Raw genomic sequence first — 21,380 nt, forward strand, 5'->3', positions numbered from 1 at the left:
TCCGTACATTATAACCAATCACAGAGCTGCATTCCCTGGCCCCGCCTGATATACCAGCAGCCAGCAGAGGTCCCCTCCGTACATTATAACCAATCACAGAGCTGCATTCCCTGGCCCCGCCTGATATACCAGCAGCCAGCAGAGGTCCCCTCCGTACATTATAACCAATCACAGAGCTGCATTCCCTGGCCCCGCCTGATATACCAGCAGCCAGCAGAGGTCCCCTCCGTACATTATAACCAATCACAGAGCTGCATTCCCTGGCCCCGCCTGATATACCAGCAGCCAGCAGAGGTCCCCTCCGTACATTATAACCAATCACAGAGCTGCATTCCCTGGCCCCGCCTGATATACCAGCAGCCAGCAGAGGTCCCCTCCGTACATTATAACCAATCACAGAGCTACATTCCCTGGCCCCGCCTGATATACCAGCAGCCAGCAGAGGTCCCCTCCGTACATTATAACCAATCACAGAGCTACATTCCCTGGCCCCGCCTGATATACCAGCAGCCAGCAGAGGTCCCCTCCGTACATTATAACCAATCACAGAGCTACATTCCCTGGCCCCGCCTGATATACCAGCAGCCAGCAGAGGTCCCCTCCGTACATTATAACCAATCACAGAGCTACATTCCCTGGCCCCGCCTGATATACCAGCAGCCAATCTAATGCTGAGTCTGCACACGCCTCTCCTTAGGGCCGACTAATCACAGGAGAGATCAGCAGTGTGTCAGTGAGTGTCAGTGAGAATTCCTGCCAGTTACAGCGCAGTGCCCATGTCTGAAGGAGAGAGAATGGAGTGACTGTACAGCTTGTATGACAGTGTAAATATCCCAGCCTAATAACACAACACACAGCCATTAATGTCTAAACTGCCGGCAACAAAAGTGAGTACACCCCAAAGGGAGGAATGTCACAATTCTGCCCAGAGTGTGAATATTCTGTGTGCCGCCATTATTCTCCAGCACTGCTGTAACTCTCCTGGACGTGGAGGTCACTAGAGCGTCACAGATCACCACTGGTATCCTCCTCCCGTCCTCCATGATGAAGCTGGGGGATGTTAGAGGCCTTGTGCTCCTCCCCCTTCCATATGAGGACCCCCCACAGATGCTCTGTAGGGTTCAGGTCTGGAGACATGCTTGGCCAGCCTTTACTCTCAGTTTCTGTAGCAAGGCATTGGCCAGCTTGCAGGAGTGTTTGGTGGGGTTATCATGGTGGAATACTGCCCTGCAGCTCAGTGTCTGAAGAAAGGGACCATGCTCTGCTTCAGTGTGTCACAGTACATGTTGCCATTCATGGCTCCCTCAATAAACGGTAGTTCCCGAGTGCCGGCAGCACTCATGCAGCCCCATGACACTCCCACCACCATGCTTCACTGTAGGCACACACACTTGTCTCTGGACTCCTCATCTGGCTGCTGCCATGATTGACCCCATCACACCACATGCAGTGGTTCCAGTAATCCCGGTCCTTAGGCTGCTGGTCTTCAGCAAACTGTCTGCAGGCTTTCTTGTGTATCATCTTTAGAAGAGGTTTCCTTCTGGGAGGACAGCCATGCAGAGCAGTGTGATGGTATGGTCTGAGCTCTGACAGGCTGACCCCTCACCCTGACACTGAGGACTGACAGGCTGCCCCCCCCCCCCCCCCCCCCCCACCCTCTGCAGCAATGCTGCCAGCACTCATACCTCTATCTGCAGAATACAGCCTCTGCATATGACACTGACCAAGTTCAATCAATGTGTCTGCCTTACCATGGCGAGGCCTGTTGTGAGGGGAACCTGTCCTGTTACACTGCTGTATGGTCTTGGCCACCGTGCTGCAGCTCAGTGTCAGGGAGTTGGCAATCTTAGCCATCTTTATGTAGAGAAACAGCATTTCACATGACCCCAGGGAGGGAAAATGTCTAATTGCGCAGAATTGTGACATTCTTCACTTAGGGGTGCACTCACTTCTGTTGCCAGCAGTTTAGACATTAATGGCTGTGGTTTGAGTTATTCAGAAGGGACAGTAAATGTACTCTGTTATACAAGCTGTACACTGACTCAGTGGCGTAGCTAAGGAGCTGTGGGCCCTGATGCAAGTTTTACAACGGGGCCCCCTAAGCTCTCTATACATAACAATTGATACGGGGCACCAAAACCTGCCAATGGCAACTACGGTGTCAGAGGTGCAAGAAGGGGATGGGGAACAGTTTGTTATTGATTACCACTGTTCAAAGTATCTATAGAAGTGATTATTATGAGCACAGGACCAATAGAGAGCTAAAACTGTAGTTGAGGGAGGGCCCTTCGGGGCCTCTCTGGCCCAAGGGCCCCGATGCGGTCGCAACCTCTGCAACCCCTATTGCTACGCTCTTGCACTGACTGCTTTACATTGTATCACAGTGTCACATCTGCAGTGCTGTCCCATGAGAACATATCATACAATATTACACTGTTATACAGGCTGTACACTGACTGCTTTACATTGTATCACAGCGTCACATCTGCAGTGCTGTCCCATGAGAAGATATCATACAATATTTACACTGTTATACAAGCTGTACACTGACTGCTTTACATTGTATCACAGTGTCACATCTGCAGTGCTGTCCCATGAGAAGACATCATACAATATTACCCTGTTATACAAGCTGTACACTGACTGCTTTACATTGTATCACAGTGTCACATCTTCAGTGTTGTCCCATGAGAAGATATCATACAATATTTACACTGTTATACAGGCTGTACACTGACTGCTTTACATTGTATCACAGCGTCACATCTGCAGTGTTGTCCCATGAGAAGATATCATACAATATTTACACTGTTATACAAGCTGTACACTGACTGCTTTACATTGTATCACAGTGTTACATCTTCAGTGTTGTCCCATGAGAAGATATCATACAGTATTTACACTGTTATACAGGCTGTACACTGACTGCTTTACATTGTATTGCAGTGTCACATCTGCAGTGCTGTCCCATGAGAAGATATCATACAATATCTACACTGTAATGCAAGCTGTACACTGACTGCTTTACATTGTATCACAGTGTTACATCTGCAGTGCTGTCCCATGAGAAGATATCATACAGTATTTACACTGTTATACAAGCTGTACACTGACTACTTTACATTGTATCACAGTGTCACATCTGCAGTGCTGTCCCATGAGAAGATATCATACAATATCTACACTGTAATACAAGCTGTACACTGACTGCTTTACATTGTATCACAGCGTCACATCTGCAGTGCTGTCCCATGAGAAGATATCATACAATATTTACACTGTTATACAAGCTGTACACTGACTGCTTTACATTGTATCACAGTGTCACATCTGCAGTGTTGTCCCATGAGAAGATATCATACAATATTACACTGTTATACAAGCTGTACACTGACTGCTTTACATTGTATCACAGCGTCACATCTGCAGTGCTGTCCCATGAGAAGATATCATACAATATTTACACTGTTATACAAGCTGTACACTGACTGCTTTACATTGTATCACAGTGTCACATCTGCAGTGTCATCCCATGAGAAGATATCATACAATATGTACACTGTTATACAAGCTGTACACTGACTGCTTTACATTGTATCACAGCGTCACATCTGCAGTGTTGTCCCATGAGAAGATATCATACAATATGTACACTGTTATACAAGCTGTACACTGACTGCTTTACATTGTGTCACAGTGTCACATCTGCAGTGCTGTCCCATGAGAAGATATCATACAATATTTACACTGTTATACAAGCTGTACACTGACTGCTTTACATTGTATCACAGTGTCACATCTGCAGTGCTGTCCCATGAGAAGATATCATACAATATGTACACTGTTATACAAGCTGTACTCTGACTGCTTTACATTGTATCACAGCGTCACATCTGCAGTGCTGTCCCATGAGAAGATATCATACAATATTTCACTGTTATACAAGCTGTACACTGACTGCTTTACATTGTATCACAGCGTCTCATCTGCAGTGCTGTCCCATGAGAAGATATCATACAATATTACACTGTTATACAAGCTGTACATTGACTGCTTTACATTGTATCACAGTGTCACATCTGCAGTGCTGTCCCATGAGAAGATATCATACAATATTTACACTGTTATACAAGCTGTACACTGACTGCCTTACATTGTATCACAGCGTCACATCTGCAGTGTTGTCCCATGAGAAGATATAATACAATATTACACTGTTATACAAGCTGTACACTGACTGCTTTACATTGTATCACAGTGTCACAGCTGCAGTGTTGTCCCATGAGAAGATATCATACAATATTTACACTGTTATACAAGCTGTACACTGACTGCTTTACATTGTATCACAGTGTCACATCTGCAGTGTTGTCCCATGAGAAGATATCATACAATATTACACTGTTATACAAGCTGTACACTGACTGCTTTACATTGTATCACAGTGTCACATCTGCAGTGCTGTCTCATGAGAAGATATCATACAATATTACACTGTTACACAAGCTGTACACTGACTGCTTTACATTGTATCACAGCGTCACATCTGCAGTGCTGTCCCAGGAGAAGATATCATACAATATTACACTGCTATACAAGCTGTTCACTGACTGCTTTACATTGTATCACTGCGTCACATCTTCAGGTTTGTCCGATGAACAGATATCCTCAAATATTGACACATATGTGAAAGGTTTACTCACTATTGCAGGATGCTGAATATTCTGAATATCACCTTTAATATGTTTTAGCTTAAAAAATATTTTAAAAGTATCTCTATTGAGCTTGAGGTTTAAAGGGATAATTTCCACACAACATATTGTAGGGTGACCGTGTGACCATTAATGGGTGAGGATTATATGGGGACCAGGATCTGACCAGCGAGCGACGACCTGTCAGAAACTTACATAGGCCTAGTGCACACCAAAACCGCTAGCAGATCCGCAATACGCTAGCGGTTTTGGGAGCAGATTTCAGAGCGATTCTAGGCATGATTAGAGAGGTTTTCTACACATACCTAGCGGTTTTGGGAGCTGATTTCAGATTAGAGAGGTTTTCTAAATATGCCTAGCGGTTTTGGGTGCGTTTTGTGTAGCAGATTACACATATTGTTACAGTAAAAGCTGTTACTGAACAGCTACTGTAACAAAAATGCCTGGCAAACCGCTCTGAAGTAGCGTTTTTCAGAGCGGTTTGCGTTTTTCCTATACTTTACATTGAGGACGAAACGCCTCCGAAAACCGCAAACGCGCAGCAGGAGGCACGTTTGCGGCTTGGCAAAAACCGCATACCGCCGGTGTGCACCATCCCATTGCAATACATTAGCCACGTGTTTTTAGAGGCGGATCGCTCCAAAAACCGCTCGGTGTGCCCTGGGCCTAAAAGTGGTTAAGGGTCCTTTTACACTTAATCAGTTGCTCTCAGTTGTTACTGAAAGAAAACTGATTTTCAAAGTAATGCCCATGTTTTCCTATGGCCTCTTTTACACTTAATGCGTTTTAACTGAAATCTTCTTCCCAATGCACTGCTATGGAAAAAACGCCCACCAACGCACACTAACACATGCTAACACATACCAACTGATTAAGTGTAAAAGGACCCTAAAGCAAACCCCAAGTGCTTACATTGGTAGAGGAAAGGAGGAAGTCCCTTCATGCCTCCCTCTTGGTCCTTTTCTGTGAAGAATGTCCCCACCCACATTATACAGCCCCTCCTCCAGGCCCCACCCACATTATACAGCCCCTCCTCCAGGCCCCACCCATATTATACAGTCCCTCCTGCAGGCCCCACCAACATTATACAGCCCTTCCTCCAGACCCTACTCACATTATTCAGCCCATCCTCCAGACCCCACTCACATTATTCAGCCTCTCCTCCAGACCCCACTCACATTATTCAGCCTCTCCTCCAGACCCCACTCACATTATTCAGCCCCTCCTCCAGACCCCACTCACATTATTCAGCCCCTCCTCCAGACCCCACCAACATTATACAGCCCATCCTCCAGACCCCACTCACATTATTCAGCCTCTCCTCCAGACCCCACTCACATTATTCAGCCCCTCCTCCAGACCCCACTCACATTATTCAGCCCCTCCTCCAGACCCCACCAACATTATACAGCCCATCCTCCAGACCCCACTCACATTATTCAGCCTCTCCTCCAGACCCCACTCACATTATTCAGCCCCTCCTCCAGACCCCACTCACATTATTCAGCCCCTCCTCCAGACCCCACCAACATTATACAGCCCTTCCTCCAGACCCCACTCACATTATTCAGCCCCTCCTCCAGACCCCACTCACATTATTCAGCCCCTCCTCCAGACCCCACCAACATTATACAGCCCTTCCTCCAGACCCCACCCACATTATACAGCCCTTCCTCCAGACCCCACTCACATTATTCAGCCTCTCCTCCAGACCCCACTCACATTATTCAGCCCCTCCTCCAGACCCCACTCACATTATTCAGCCCCTCCTCCAGACCCCACCAACATTATACAGCCCTTCCTCCAGACCCTACTCACATTATTCAGCCCATCCTCCAGACCCCACTCACATTATTCACACTCACATTATTCAGCCTCTCCTCCACACCCCACTCACATTATTCAGCCCCTCCTCCAGACCCCACCAACATTATACAGCCCATCCTCCAGACCCCACTCACATTATTCAGCCCCTCCTCCAGACCCCACCAACATTATACAGCCCTTCCTCCAGACCCCACTCACATTATTCAGCCCCTCCTCCAGACCCCACTAACATTATACAGCCCCTCCTCCACACCCCACTCACATTATTCAGCCCCTCCTCCAGACCCCACCAACATTATACAGCCCCTCCTCCAGACCCCACCAACATTATACAGCCTCTCCTCCAGACCCCACTCACATTATTCAGCCCCTCCTCCAGACCCCACTCACACTACTAACTCAACCTTCTTACCCTTTAAGCTGATCCTAGGGTCGGGGTACAGGGTGCAGTCATCTACCTGGAGGGTGCACTCAGTCCGGAAGTCTATAGAGAGTGTGACGATCCCTGGGATCGTTCTCTCCCATACAAACCACAATGACTGCTGTCACTCTCACATTCTGACTCACAGCTGGTGGGAGAGTTAGGCCCGTTTACACTTAATCAGTTGGTCTGCGTTAGTGTGCGTTAGTGTGCGTTGGTACGTGTTTTTTCCATAGCCGTGTACTGGGAAGAAGATTTCAGTTAAAACGCATTAAGTGTGAAAGGTGCCATAGGAAAACATGGGCATTACTTTGAAAATCAGTTTTCTTTCCGTTTTAACTGAGAGCAACTGATTACTGTATATTCCGGCGTATAAGACGACCCCCCAACTTTTCCAGTTTACATATAGAGTTTGAGATATACTCGCCGTATAAGACTACCCCTCTTCCAACGCAAACCAAATGAAAATAAAAAGAAAAAAATCATATACTGGTGCTGTACTGTATGTGTTACCCGGTATATAACAGTATATAGTCAATTAACTTGTTGCATTGGTCAACTCTCCTGAAGTAGACTGGTCAGCTCTCCTTGTCTACCTGTTTATCAGAGCGGTATGGAAGAATAGATTGCGCTCCCTCAGCAGGGAGATCTGAGAGACGGTAACAGGATAGGGTGTATCACCCGGCATATAAGACGACCCCCAACTTTTCAGAAGATTTTCAAGGGTTAAAAAGTAGTCTTATACGCAGGAATATACAGTAGGTGTAAAAGGGTCCTAACAGGGCTATACTCACCTCTTGTTGGTAGCAGAACATTGTAGAGCCTGAGAGAAGCTACCAGTAGGAGGTGTTGCTGTGATGCATGGAGCTCGGCAATGATCACTGCCCAGTTCCTCTCCCATCACCTGCTGGGCTGTGTAGATGAGATGAGGTCTCTTTACCAGCAGTTACTATGTGGAGGGGGGCTGAGAATATCCGTCCAGCTCTACATGACCAAGAAATGGACCTGACTGGTGGGATTCTAGACCTAGGCCACGTAGTGGATGCGTGGCTCCCCCACAGACTTCATTTCTACAGTAAAGCATGGTGGTACTCCTGATGATAGCTTACATCTACTGTTCCCCCAACCATAGTATTTCTCTCTATATCTCTGGGAGGTCTGAGTGTATCTTGTGACCTTGAGATCTTCGATTCCTATCTCCTCAAGCTGTGATGACATAGACAGGGCACTGAGCCAATGAGCATCCCCCCTGGACAATGTATATACTTCAAGAGCATGTGAAGGGATAGAGCATGTGAAGGGATAGAACATGTGAAGGGATGGTATTTACCAAAACAGTATCTACAGAAATGGGCTCCCCAGCCTCACAGCATTAATGTAGCTAAAAAGCTGAAGGTCTGGAGCAGAAACCAGCAGCGTAAAGCACCACTATCTACTAGATCAAAATTGTGCTATTGGTTTTTTGCAATAAGGGTCTGCAGATTATGGCAATAGAGTATGTAATAAAACCGACAGGGTCTTGTAATAAAACACACAGAGTCATACGTTAGCACTCGATATGCTCCAAGTCCTTTCTCGCGTGATAACGCTTTGCTGTTGGAAGAACAGCACTTTCTACCGTGTCCCTTCTCCATGATTCTGGCTTCAGAAAAACTAGCCAGCTACTACACTGAAGTATCTCTGGACATCTCTCAGATGCAGAAGTTTCATATCTTCTGGACTGGCAGCGGACATCACATTAATCATATGTAGTTCCTCAAAGCCACACTAATTCGATCAATTCCAGAGAACTCTTGGTGAAGCAGGACCAAAGAAGAAGTCATCTTATTGACAATTGTGTTGAAGGCTTAAATTCCATGAAGGATCAGAACAAAGATTGTAGAGCAACCAAGCATTGCCTTGTCGGGGTTCAACTTCAGGCGTAGGTATCCCCAGAGTTAAGTGCAGTGATTTCAGAGTCATCCCCATATTTGCCGTTTAATTGTTCGCTGTTAGAGTCATGAGGATACAAGTATATGGGGACCTCGGTGATGGACGTGGCAGTGTAGGACGTGGAACGCATGGAACAATGTTCTCGACGTCTTTGACCCCACTGAGTTTTATATTGCATCCACTGACGCTTCAGTGCACCTTGTACCTTGGATGAAAGAGTCAGAAGATTAAAATCTACATTAAATCTACATTAGACACAAGATAACCTACAGACAAGACAATGCTGCAATCACATTTTGACAATTTCATAAATACAAGTCCCTATCCAACTGCAGCATAGCTCCCCTTATACTGGGGAAATAGAAAGGGATGGTGGGGGGACAGAAAGCAAAGAAGGGGAAAGGAAGAGGAAGTGGAGTAAAGAGAGGAAGGGGAAGAGGGGGTGGAGGAAAGAAGGGAAGAGGAAGTAGAGGGAAGAAGGAGAGGGGAAATGAGGGCGGAGGAAAGCAAAGAAGAGGGGGTGGAGGAAAGAAGGGAAGAGGAACTAGAGGGAAGAAGGAGAGGAAGTAGAGGGAAGAAGGAGAGGAAGTAGAGGGAAGAAGGGAAGAGGAAGTAGAGGGAAGAAGGAGAGGGGAAGAGAGGGCGGAGGAAAGCAGGGAAGAGGGGGTTGAGGAAAGAAGGTGAAAGGAAGAGGGGGTGGAGGAAAGCAGGGAAAAGGAAGTAAAGGGACGAAGGGGAGGGGACGAGAGGGCGGAGGAAAGAAGGGGAAGGGGAAAGAAGCAGATTAAATGACAACTGAAGTGAGAGGGCTGCCATATTTATTTCCTTTTTAAGCAATACCAGTTGCCTGGCAGCCCTGCTGATCAGTGATGCTCAATTCACGTCACGTGAGTACAAACACTCCCTCCTTGGACCAAATCATGGGAGGCGGCGAGGGACGGACCTAAGAAGACGTCAGATAGGTAAGATTGACCCCGCCCCCTGCACCGCCCGCACAGGTGATTTGATTTAACGGGATGGAATCCGGATAGCAACTATCTGTATTTCATCCGAATACGGAGTTGAGCATCACTACTGCTGATCTCTTTGGCTGCAGTTGTGTCTGAATGACACCAGAAACAAGCATGTGCCTCGCCAGCCCTACGCTGCCCCCCCCCACTATCAAATGAGCCCCCCTCAGTGCCCAGTGCACTACACATTTCCTGTCTGTGTCCGCCGCTGGCTCCAGGCTCCGCCCTCTGTACATACACACGCCCCCCTCAGTGCCCAGTGCACTACACATTTCCTGTCTGTGTCCGCCGCCGGCTCCGCCCTCTGTACATACACACGCCCCACGTGGTTGCCAACATATGGGTTTTCCCGGTGTGGGGTCCAGGAATGTCTCTTTCTATACATTTAGGGGGTGCATCATGCCGGGGTCGTCACATCGATAAATCAGGGCTTCTTATACAATAAAGGCGTCCATACATCAGTCAATGTGGCAGCCGATTGAGCATCTGGTTCAATAATGATTATCGAATCGGATGTAAATAGGTGTGTCCGCAAGTATGTCCGATCAACAATTCAATCAATGTCGGCCTGAAATTGGTTGAATGTATTGAAGAGACATGCGTGGTCGATTGGGTGCGCTGTATTTAATACTTTACCTGTCCGCTGTCTCCCGCCGCGGCCCCATGCATCGTCCGCATTGCTGCTGGGCTTCCAGAAAACATGCGGTGATGTCACACATGCGTCATGTGCTCTACGTCGGAAGCCCGTCCGCAGTGCAGAAGATGAATGGGGACCACTGCGGGAGACAGCGGACAGGCAAAGTATTAAACGCACGCACGGGCGGGGGCACATTCACATTAGGGGGGCAGCAAGGCGATGGAGGCAGCATCACAAGGCCTATTCCCCAGACATATAATGCGGAAATCTCTCGGCAATCGTCCTGTGGTGGCTGGGCAGGGAACAGATCTCTCTTGGATCAGATTGGATTAGAGAGATCTGTCTCTTGGTTGATCTGCCCATACATGGTCTGGGGGTACTGAAGAGACATATTATAGATTCTGCCCCGGGCCCTGCAGCTGTTAATTGCCCCTCTGGGGGACTCCGTAACATTCATCAGCTCTCCCAAGAATGTCAGAAGGCCAGAAGATTCTCCGCACACCCTGAATACTGATTAATACATCACAAAGTCTCTGCTTATTCATATTAATTACAAGCTGGGATAGTGCAGATATAAAGCAGCCAGCAGATTGTGCGTTACCTGGTGGCAATCACCATACAGACACATTTATATGCGGGGGTGACAGTCCTGCACCTCCTGCACATATCATGTCCCAGCAGTATATGCGTTACCCGTGGCAATCACCATACAGACACATTTATATGCGGGGGTGACAGTGCTGCACCTCCTGCACATATCATGTCCCAGCAGATTATGTGTTACCCGTGGCAATCACCATACAGACACATTTATATGTGGGGGTGACAGTCCTGCACCTCCTGCACATATCGTGTCCCAGCAGTATATGCGTTACCTGGTGGCAATCACCATACAGACACATTTATATGTGGGGGTGACAGTCCTGCACCTCCTGCACATATCATGTCCCAGCAGTATATGCGTTACCCGTGGCAATCACCATACAGACACATTTATATGTGGGGGTGACAGTCCTGCACCTCCTGCACATATCATGTCCCAGCAGATTGTGTGTTACCTGGTGGCAATCACCATACAGACACATTTATATGTGGGGGTGACAGTCCTGCACCTCCTGCACATATCATGTCCCAGCAGATTGTGCGTTACCTGGTGGCAATCACCATACAGACAGATTTATATGCGGGGGTGACAGTCCTGCACCTCCTGCACATATCATGTCCCAGCAGATTGTGTGTTACCTGGTGGCAATCACCATACAGACACATTTATATGTGGGGGTGACAGTCCTGCACCTCCTGCACATATCCTGTCCCAGCAGATTGGGTGTTACCTGGTGGCAATCACCATACAGACACATTTATATGTGGGGGTGACAGTCCTGCACCTCCTGCACATATCGTGTCCCAGCAGATTATGCGTTACCTGGTGGCAATCACCATACAGACACATTTATATGTGGGGGTGACAGTCCTGCACCTCCTGCACATATCATGTCCCAGCAGTATATGCGTTACCCGTGGCAATCACCATACAGACACATTTATATGTGGGGGTGACAGTCCTGCACCTCCTGCACATATCATGTCCCAGCAGATTGTGTGTTACCTGGTGGCAATCACCATACAGACACATTTATATGTGGGGGTGACAGTCCTGCACCTCCTGCACATATCATGTCCCAGCAGATTGTGCGTTACCTGGTGGCAATCACCATACAGACAGATTTATATGCGGGGGTGACAGTCCTGCACCTCCTGCACATATCATGTCCCAGCAGATTGTGCGTTACCTGGTGGCAATCACCATACAGACAGATTTATATGCGGGGGTGACAGTCCTGCACCTCCTGCACATATCATGTCCCAGCAGATTGTGTGTTACCTGGTGGCAATCACCATACAGACACATTTATATGTGGGGGTGACAGTCCTGCACCTCCTGCACATATCCTGTCCCAGCAGATTGTGTGTTACCTGGTGGCAATCACCATACAGACACATTTATATGTGGGGGTGACAGTCCTGCACCTCCTGCACATATCCTGTCCCAGCAGATTATGCGTTACCCGTGCAAATCACCATACAGACACATTTATATGTGGGGGTGACAGTCCTGCACCTCCTGCACATATCATGTCCCAGCAGATTGTGTGTTACCTGGTGGCAATCACCATACAGACACATTTATATGCGGGGGTGACAGTCCTGCACCTCCTGCACATATCATGTCCCAGCAGATTGTGTGTTACCCGTGGCAATCACCATACAGACACATTTATATGTGGGGGTGACAGTCCTGCACCTCCTGCACATATCATGTCCCAGCAGATTGTGTGTTACCCGTGGCAATCACCATACAGACACATTTATATGTGGGGGGGACAGTCCTGCACCTCCTGCACATATCATGTCCCAGCAGATTATGCGTTACCTGGTGGCAATCACCATACAGACACATTTATATGTGGGGGTGACAGTCCTGCACCTCCTGCACATACCGTGTCCCAGCAGATTGTGCGTTACCTGGTGGCAATCACCATACAGACACATTTATATGTGGGGGTGACAGTCCTGCACCTCCTGCACATATCATGTCTCAGCAGATTATGCGTTACCCGTGGCAATCACCATACAGACACATTTATATGCGGGGGTGACAGTCCTGCACCTCCTGCACATATCATGTCTCAGCAGATTATGCGTTACCCGTGGCAATCACCATACAGACACATTTATATGTGGGGGTGACAGTCCTGCACCTCCTGCACATATCATGTCCCAGCAGATTATGCGTTACCCGTGGCAATCACCATACAGACACATTTATATGCGGGGGTGACAGTCCTGCACCTCCTGCACATATCATGTCCCAGCAGATTATGCGTTACCCGTGGCAATCACCATACAGACACATTTATATGTGGGGGTGACAGTCCTGCACCTCCTGCACATATCATGTCCCAGCAGATTGTGTGTTACCTGGTGGCAATCACCATACAGACACATTTATATGTGGGGGTGACAGTCCTGCACCTCCTGCACATATCCTGTCCCAGCAGATTATGCGTTACCCGTGGCAATCACCATACAGACACATTTATATGTGGGGGTGACAGTCCTGCACCTCCTGCACATATCATGTCCCAGCAGATTATGCGTTACCTGGTGGCAATCACCATACAGACACATTTATATGCGGGGGTGACAGTCCTGCACCTCCTGCACATATCGTGTCCCAGCAGATTGTGCGTTACCTGGTGGCAATCACCATACAGACACATTTATATGTGGGGGTGACAGTCCTGCACCTCCTGCACATATCGTGTCCCAACAGATTGTGTGTTACCCGTGGCAATCACCATACAGACACATTTATATGTGGGGGTGACAGTCCTGCACCTCCTGCACATATCATGTCTCAGCAGATTGTGTGTTACCTGGTGGCAATCACCATACAGACACATTTATATGCGGGGGGGACAGTCCTGCACCTCCTGCACATATCATGTCCCAGCAGATTGTGTGTTACCCGTGGCAATCACCATACAGACACATTTATATGTGGGGGTGACAGTCCTGCACCTCCTGCACATATCGTGTCTCAGCAGATTGTGTGTTACCCGTGGCAATCACCATACAGACACATTTATATGTGGGGGTGACAGTCCTGCACCTCCTGCACATATCGTGTCCCAGCAGATTGTGTGTTACCCGTGGCAATCACCATACAGACACATTTATATGCGGGGGTGACAGTCCTGCACCTCCTGCACATATCCTGTCCCAGCAGATTATGCGTTACCTGGTGGCAATCACCATACAGACACATTTATATGTGGGGGTGACAGTCCTGCACCTCCTGCACATATCGTGTCCCAGCAGATTATGCGTTACCTGGTGGCAATCACCATACAGACACATTTATATGCGGGGGTGACACTCCTGCACCTCCTGCACATATCATGTCTCAGCAGATTGTGTGTTACCTGGTGGCAATCACCATACAGACACATTTATATGCGGGGTGACAGTCCTGCACCTCCTGCACATACCGTGTCCCAGCAGTATATGCGTTACCCGTGGCAATCACCATACAGACACATTTATATGTGGGGGTGACAGTCCTGCACCTCCTGCACATATCATGTCCCAGCAGATTGTGTGTTACCCGTGGCAATCACCATACAGACACATTTATATGCGGGGGTGACAGTCCTGCACCTCCTGCACATATCATGTCCCAGCAGATTATGCGTTACCCGTGGCAATCACCATACAGACACATTTATATGTGGGGGGGACAGTCCTGCACCTCCTGCACATATCGTGTCCCAGCAGATTGTGTGTTACCTGGTGGCAATCACCATACAGACACATTTATATGTGGGGGGGACAGTCCTGCACCTCCTGCACATATCATGTCCCAGCAGATTATGCGTTACCCGTGGCAATCACCATACAGACACATTTATATGTGGGGGTGACAGTCCTGCACCTCCTGCACATACCGTGTCCCAGCAGATTATGTGTTACCTGGTGGCAATCACCATACAGACACATTTATATGTGGGGGTGACAGTCCTGCACCTCCTGCACATATCGTGTCCCAGCAGATTGTGCGTTACCTGGTGGCAATCACCATACAGACACATTTATATGTGGGGGTGACAGTCCTGCACCTCCTGCACATATCATGTCCCAGCAGATTATGCGTTACCCGTGGCAATCACCATACAGACACATTTATATGTGGGGGTGACAGTCCTGCACCTCCTGCACATATCATGTCCCAGCAGATTGTGCGTTACCTGGTGGCAATCACCATACAGACACATTTATATGCGGGGGGGACAGTCCTGCACCTCCTGCACATATCATGTCCCAGCAGATTGTGTGTTACCTGGTGGCAATCACCATACAGACACATTTATATGTGGGGGTGACAGTCCTGCACCTCCTGCACATATCGTGTCCCAGCAGATTATGCGTTACCCGTGGCAATCACCATACAGACACATTTATATGTGGGGGTGACAGTCCTGCACCTCCTGCACATATCATGTCCCAGCAGATTATGCGTTACCCGTGGCAATCACCATACAGACACATTTATATGTGGGGGTGACAGTCCTGCACCTCCTGCACATACCGTGTCTCAGCAGATTGTGCGTTACCTGGTGGCAATCACCATACAGACACATTTATATGTGGGGGTGACAGTCCTGCACCTCCTGCACATATCATGTCCCAGCAGATTGTGTGTTACCTGGTGGCAATCACCATACAGACACATTTATATGTGGGGGTGACAGTCCTGCACCTCCTGCACATATCGTGTCCCAGCAGATTGTGTGTTACCCGTGGCAATCACCATACAGACACATTTATATGTGGGGGTGACAGTCCTGCACCTCCTGCACATATCATGTCCCAGCAGATTGTGTGTTACCTGGTGGCAATCACCATACAGACACATTTATATGTGGGGGTGACAGTCCTGCACCTCCTGCACATATCATGTCCCAGCAGATTGTGTGTTACCTGGTGGCAATCACCATACAGACACATTTATATCCGGGGGTGACAGTCCTGCACCTCCTGCACATATCATGTCCCAGCAGATTGTGCGTTATCTGGTGGCAATCACCATACAGACACATTTATATGTGGGGGTGACAGTCCTGCACCTCCTGCACATATCATGTCCCAGCAGATTGTGTGTTACCTGGTGGCAATCACCATACAGACACATTTATATCCGGGGGTGACAGTCCTGCACCTCCTGCACATATCATGTCCCAGCAGATTGTGCGTTACCTGGTGGCAATCACCATACAGACACATTTATATGTGGGGGTGACAGTCCTGCACCTCCTGCACATATCATGTCCCAGCAGATTGTGCGTTACCTGGTGGCAATCACCATACAGACACATTTATATGTGGGGGTGACAGTCCTGCACCTCCTGCACATACCGTGTCCCAGCAGATTATGTGTTACCTGGTGGCAATCACCATACAGACACATTTATATGCGGGGGGGACAGTCCTGCACCTCCTGCACATATCATGTCCCAGCAGATTATGTGTTACCCGTGGCAATCACCATACAGACACATTTATATGCGGGGGTGACAGTCCTGCACCTCCTGCACATATCGTGTCCCAGCAGATTATGCGTTACCCGTGGCAATCACCATACAGACACATTTATATGTGGGGGTGACAGTCCTGCACCTCCTGCACATATCATGTCCCAGCAGATTGTGTGTTACCCGTGGCAATCACCATACAGACACATTTATATGCGGGGTGACAGTCCTGCACATCCTGCACATATCGTGTCCCAGCAGATTATGCGTTACCCGTGGCAATCACCATACAGACACATTTATATGCAGGGGTGACAGTCCTGCACCTCCTGCACATATCATGTCCCAGCAGATTGTGTGTTACCCGTGGCAATCACCATACAGACACATTTATATGCGGGGGTGACAGTCCTGCACCTCCTGCACATATCATGTCCCAGCAGATTATGTGTTACCCGTGGCAATCACCATACAGACACATTTATATGTGGGGGTGACAGTCCTGCACCTCCTGCACATATCATGTCCCAGCAGATTGTGCGTTACCCGTGGCAATCACCATACAGACACATTTATATGCGGGGGTGACAGTCCTGCACCTCCTGCACATATCATGTCCCAGCAGATTGTGTGTTACCCGTGGCAATCACCATACAGACACATTTATATGCGGGGGTGACAGTCCTGAACCTCCTGCACATATCATGTCCCAGCAGATTGTGTGTTACCCGTGGCAATCACCATACAGACACATTTATATGCGGGGGTGACAGTCCTGCACCTCCTGCACATATCATGTCCCAGCAGATTGTGTGTTACCTGGTGGCAATCACCATACAGACACATTTATATGTGGGGGTGACAGTCCTGCACCTCCTGCACATATCCTGTCCCAGCAGATTGTGTGTTACCTGGTGGCAATCACCATACAGACACATTTATATCCGGGGGTGACAGTCCTGCACCTCCTGCACATATCATGTCCCAGCAGATTATGCGTTACCTGGTGGCAATCACCATACAGACACATTTATATGCGGGGGTGACAGTCCTGCACCTCCTGCACATATCATGTCCCAGCAGATTGTGTGTTACCCGTGGCAATCACCATACAGACACATTTATATGTGGGGGTGACAGTCCTGCACCTCCTGCACATATCATGTCCCAGCAGATTATGTGTTACCTGGTGGCAATCACCATACAGACACATTTATATGTGGGGGTGACAGTCCTGCACCTCCTGCACATATCCTGTCCCAGCAGATTGTGTGTTACCTGGTGGCAATCACCATACAGACACATTTATATCCGGGGGTGACAGTCCTGCACCTCCTGCACATATCATGTCCCAGCAGATTGTGTGTTACCTGGTGGCAATCACCATACAGACACATTTATATGTGGGGGTGACAGTCCTGCACCTCCTGCACATATCATGTCCCAGCAGATTATGCGTTACCCGTGGCAATCACCATACAGACACATTTATATGTGGGGGTGACAGTCCTGCACCTCCTGCACATATCATGTCCCAGCAGATTGTGTGTTACCTGGTGGCAATCACCATACAGACACATTTATATGCGGGGGTGACAGTCCTGCACCTCCTGCACATATCATGTCTCAGCAGATTGTGTGTTACCTGGTGGCAATCACCATACAGACACATTTATATGCGGAGGTGACAGTGCTGCACCTCCTGCACATATCGTGTCCCAGCAGATTGTGCGTTACCTGGTGGCAATCACCATACAGACACATTTATATGCGGAGGTGACAGTCCTGCACATATCATGTCCCAGCAGATTATGCGTTACCTGGTGGCAATCACCATACAGACACATTTATATGCGGGGGTGACAGTCCTGCACCTCCTGCACATATCGTGTCCCAGCAGATTGTGTGTTACCTGGTGGCAATCACCATACAGACACATTTATATGTGGGGGTGACAGTCCTGCACCTCCTGCACATATCCTGTCCCAGCAGATTATGCGTTACCCGTGGCAATCACCATACAGACACATTTATATGCGGAGGTGACAGTGCTGCACCTCCTGCACATATCGTGTCCCAGCAGATTGTGCGTTACCTGGTGGCAATCACCATACAGACACATTTATATGTGGGGGTGACAGTCCTGCACCTCCTGCACATATCGTGTCCCAACAGATTGTGTGTTACCCGTGGCAATCACCATACAGACACATTTATATGTGGGGGTGACAGTCCTGCACCTCCTGCACATATCATGTCTCAGCAGATTGTGTGTTACCTGGTGGCAATCACCATACAGACACATTTATATGCGGGGGGGACAGTCCTGCACCTCCTGCACATATCATGTCCCAGCAGATTGTGTGTTACCCGTGGCAATCACCATACAGACACATTTATATGTGGGGGTGACAGTCCTGCACCTCCTGCACATATCGTGTCTCAGCAGATTGTGTGTTACCCGTGGCAATCACCATACAGACACATTTATATGTGGGGGTGACAGTCCTGCACCTCCTGCACATATCGTGTCCCAGCAGATTGTGTGTTACCCGTGGCAATCACCATACAGACACATTTATATGCGGGGGTGACAGTCCTGCACCTCCTGCACATATCATGTCCCAGCAGATTGTGCGTTACCTGGTGGCAATCACCATACAGACACATTTATATGCGGGGGTGACACTCCTGCACCTCCTGCACATATCATGTCTCAGCAGATTGTGTGTTACCTGGTGGCAATCACCATACAGACACATTTATATGCGGGGTGACAGTCCTGCACCTCCTGCACATACCGTGTCCCAGCAGTATATGCGTTACCCGTGGCAATCACCATACAGACACATTTATATGTGGGGGTGACAGTCCTGCACCTCCTGCACATATCCTGTCCCAGCAGATTATGTGTTACCTGGTGGCAATCACCATACAGACACATTTATATGCGGGGGTGACAGTCCTGCACCTCCTGCACATATCATGTCCCAGCAGATTGTGTGTTACCCGTGGCAATCACCATACAGACACATTTATATGCGGGGGTGACAGTCCTGCACCTCCTGCACATATCATGTCCCAGCAGATTATGCGTTAACCGTGGCAATCACCATACAGACACATTTATATGTGGGGGGGACAGTCCTGCACCTCCTGCACATATCGTGTCCCAGCAGATTGTGTGTTACCTGGTGGCAATCACCATACAGACACATTTATATGTGGGGGGGACAGTCCTGCACCTCCTGCACATATCATGTCCCAGCAGATTATGCGTTACCCGTGGCAATCACCATACAGACACATTTATATGTGGGGGTGACAGTCCTGCACCTCCTGCACATACCGTGTCCCAGCAGATTATGTGTTACCTGGTGGCAATCACCATACAGACACATTTATATGTGGGGGTGACAGTCCTGCACCTCCTGCACATATCCTGTCCCAGCAGATTGTGCGTTACCTGGTGGCAATCACCATACAGACACATTTATATGTGGGGGTGACAGTCCTGCACCTCCTGCACATATCATGTCCCAGCAGATTATGCGTTACCCGTGGCAATCACCATACAGACACATTTATATGTGGGGGTGACAGTCCTGCACCTCCTGCACATATCGTGTCCCAGCAGATTATGCGTTACCCGTGGCAATCACCATACAGACACATTTATATGTGGGGGTGACAGTCCTGCACCTCCTGCACATACCGTGTCTCAGCAGATTGTGCGTTACCCGTGGCAATCACCATACAGACACATTTATATGTGGGGGTGACAGTCCTGCACCTCCTGCACATATCATGTCCCAGCAGATTATGCGTTACCCGTGGCAATCACCATACAGACACATTTATATGTGGGGGTGACAGTCCTGCACCTCCTGCACATACCGTGTCTCAGCAGATTGTGCGTTACCTGGTGGCAATCACCATACAGACACATTTATATGTGGGGGTGACAGTCCTGCACCTCCTGCACATATCGTGTCCCAGCAGATTGTGCGTTACCCGTGGCAATCACCATACAGACACATTTATATGTGGGGGTGACAGTCCTGCACCTCCTGCACATATCATGTCCCAGCAGATTGTGTGTTACCTGGTGGCAATCACCATACAGACACATTTATATGTGGGGGTGACAGTCCTGCACCTCCTGCACATATCGTGTCCCAGCAGATTGTGTGTTACCCGTGGCAATCACCATACAGACACATTTATATGTGGGGGTGACAGTCCTGCACCTCCTGCACATATCATGTCCCAGCAGATTGTGTGTTACCTGGTGGCAATCACCATACAGACACATTTATATGTGGGGGTGACAGTCCTGCACCTCCTGCACATATCATGTCCCAGCAGATTGTGTGTTACCTGGTGGCAATCACCATACAGACACATTTATATGTGGGGGTGACAGTCCTGCACCTCCTGCACATATCGTGTCCCAGCAGATTATGCGTTACCCGTGGCAATCACCATACAGACACATTTATATGTGGGGGTGACAGTCCTGCACCTCCTGCACATATCATGTCCCAGCAGATTGTGTGTTACCCGTGGCAATCACCATACAGACACATTTATATGCGGGGTGACAGTCCTGCACATCCTGCACATATCGTGTCCCAGCAGATTATGCGTTACCCATGGCAATCACCATACAGACACATTTATATGCAGGGGTGACAGTCCTGCACCTCCTGCACATATCATGTCCCAGCAGATTGTGTGATACCC

The 21,380-nt window shown here is 48.6% G+C and overlaps 1 protein-coding gene across 1 annotated transcript in view; it reads right to left on the minus strand.

Annotated features, from left to right (window-relative positions):
- Nucleotides 1–7,358: 7,358 nt before the first annotated feature.
- The window catches only part of CALCR (calcitonin receptor), a 653,324-nt gene continuing 639,302 nt past the window's right edge, over nucleotides 7,359–21,380 (minus strand). Inside the window, exon 13 of the mRNA XM_068238473.1 lies at nucleotides 7,359–9,097. Within this exon, the coding sequence (XP_068094574.1) occupies nucleotides 8,876–9,097 (222 nt within the window). The 3' untranslated portion in view covers nucleotides 7,359–8,875. The remainder of the gene's footprint in view (nucleotides 9,098–21,380) is intronic.

The sequence above is a fragment of the Hyperolius riggenbachi genome, chromosome 5 (genome assembly GCF_040937935.1).
Source record: "Hyperolius riggenbachi isolate aHypRig1 chromosome 5, aHypRig1.pri, whole genome shotgun sequence".
Classification (NCBI taxonomy): Eukaryota; Metazoa; Chordata; class Amphibia; order Anura; family Hyperoliidae; genus Hyperolius; species Hyperolius riggenbachi.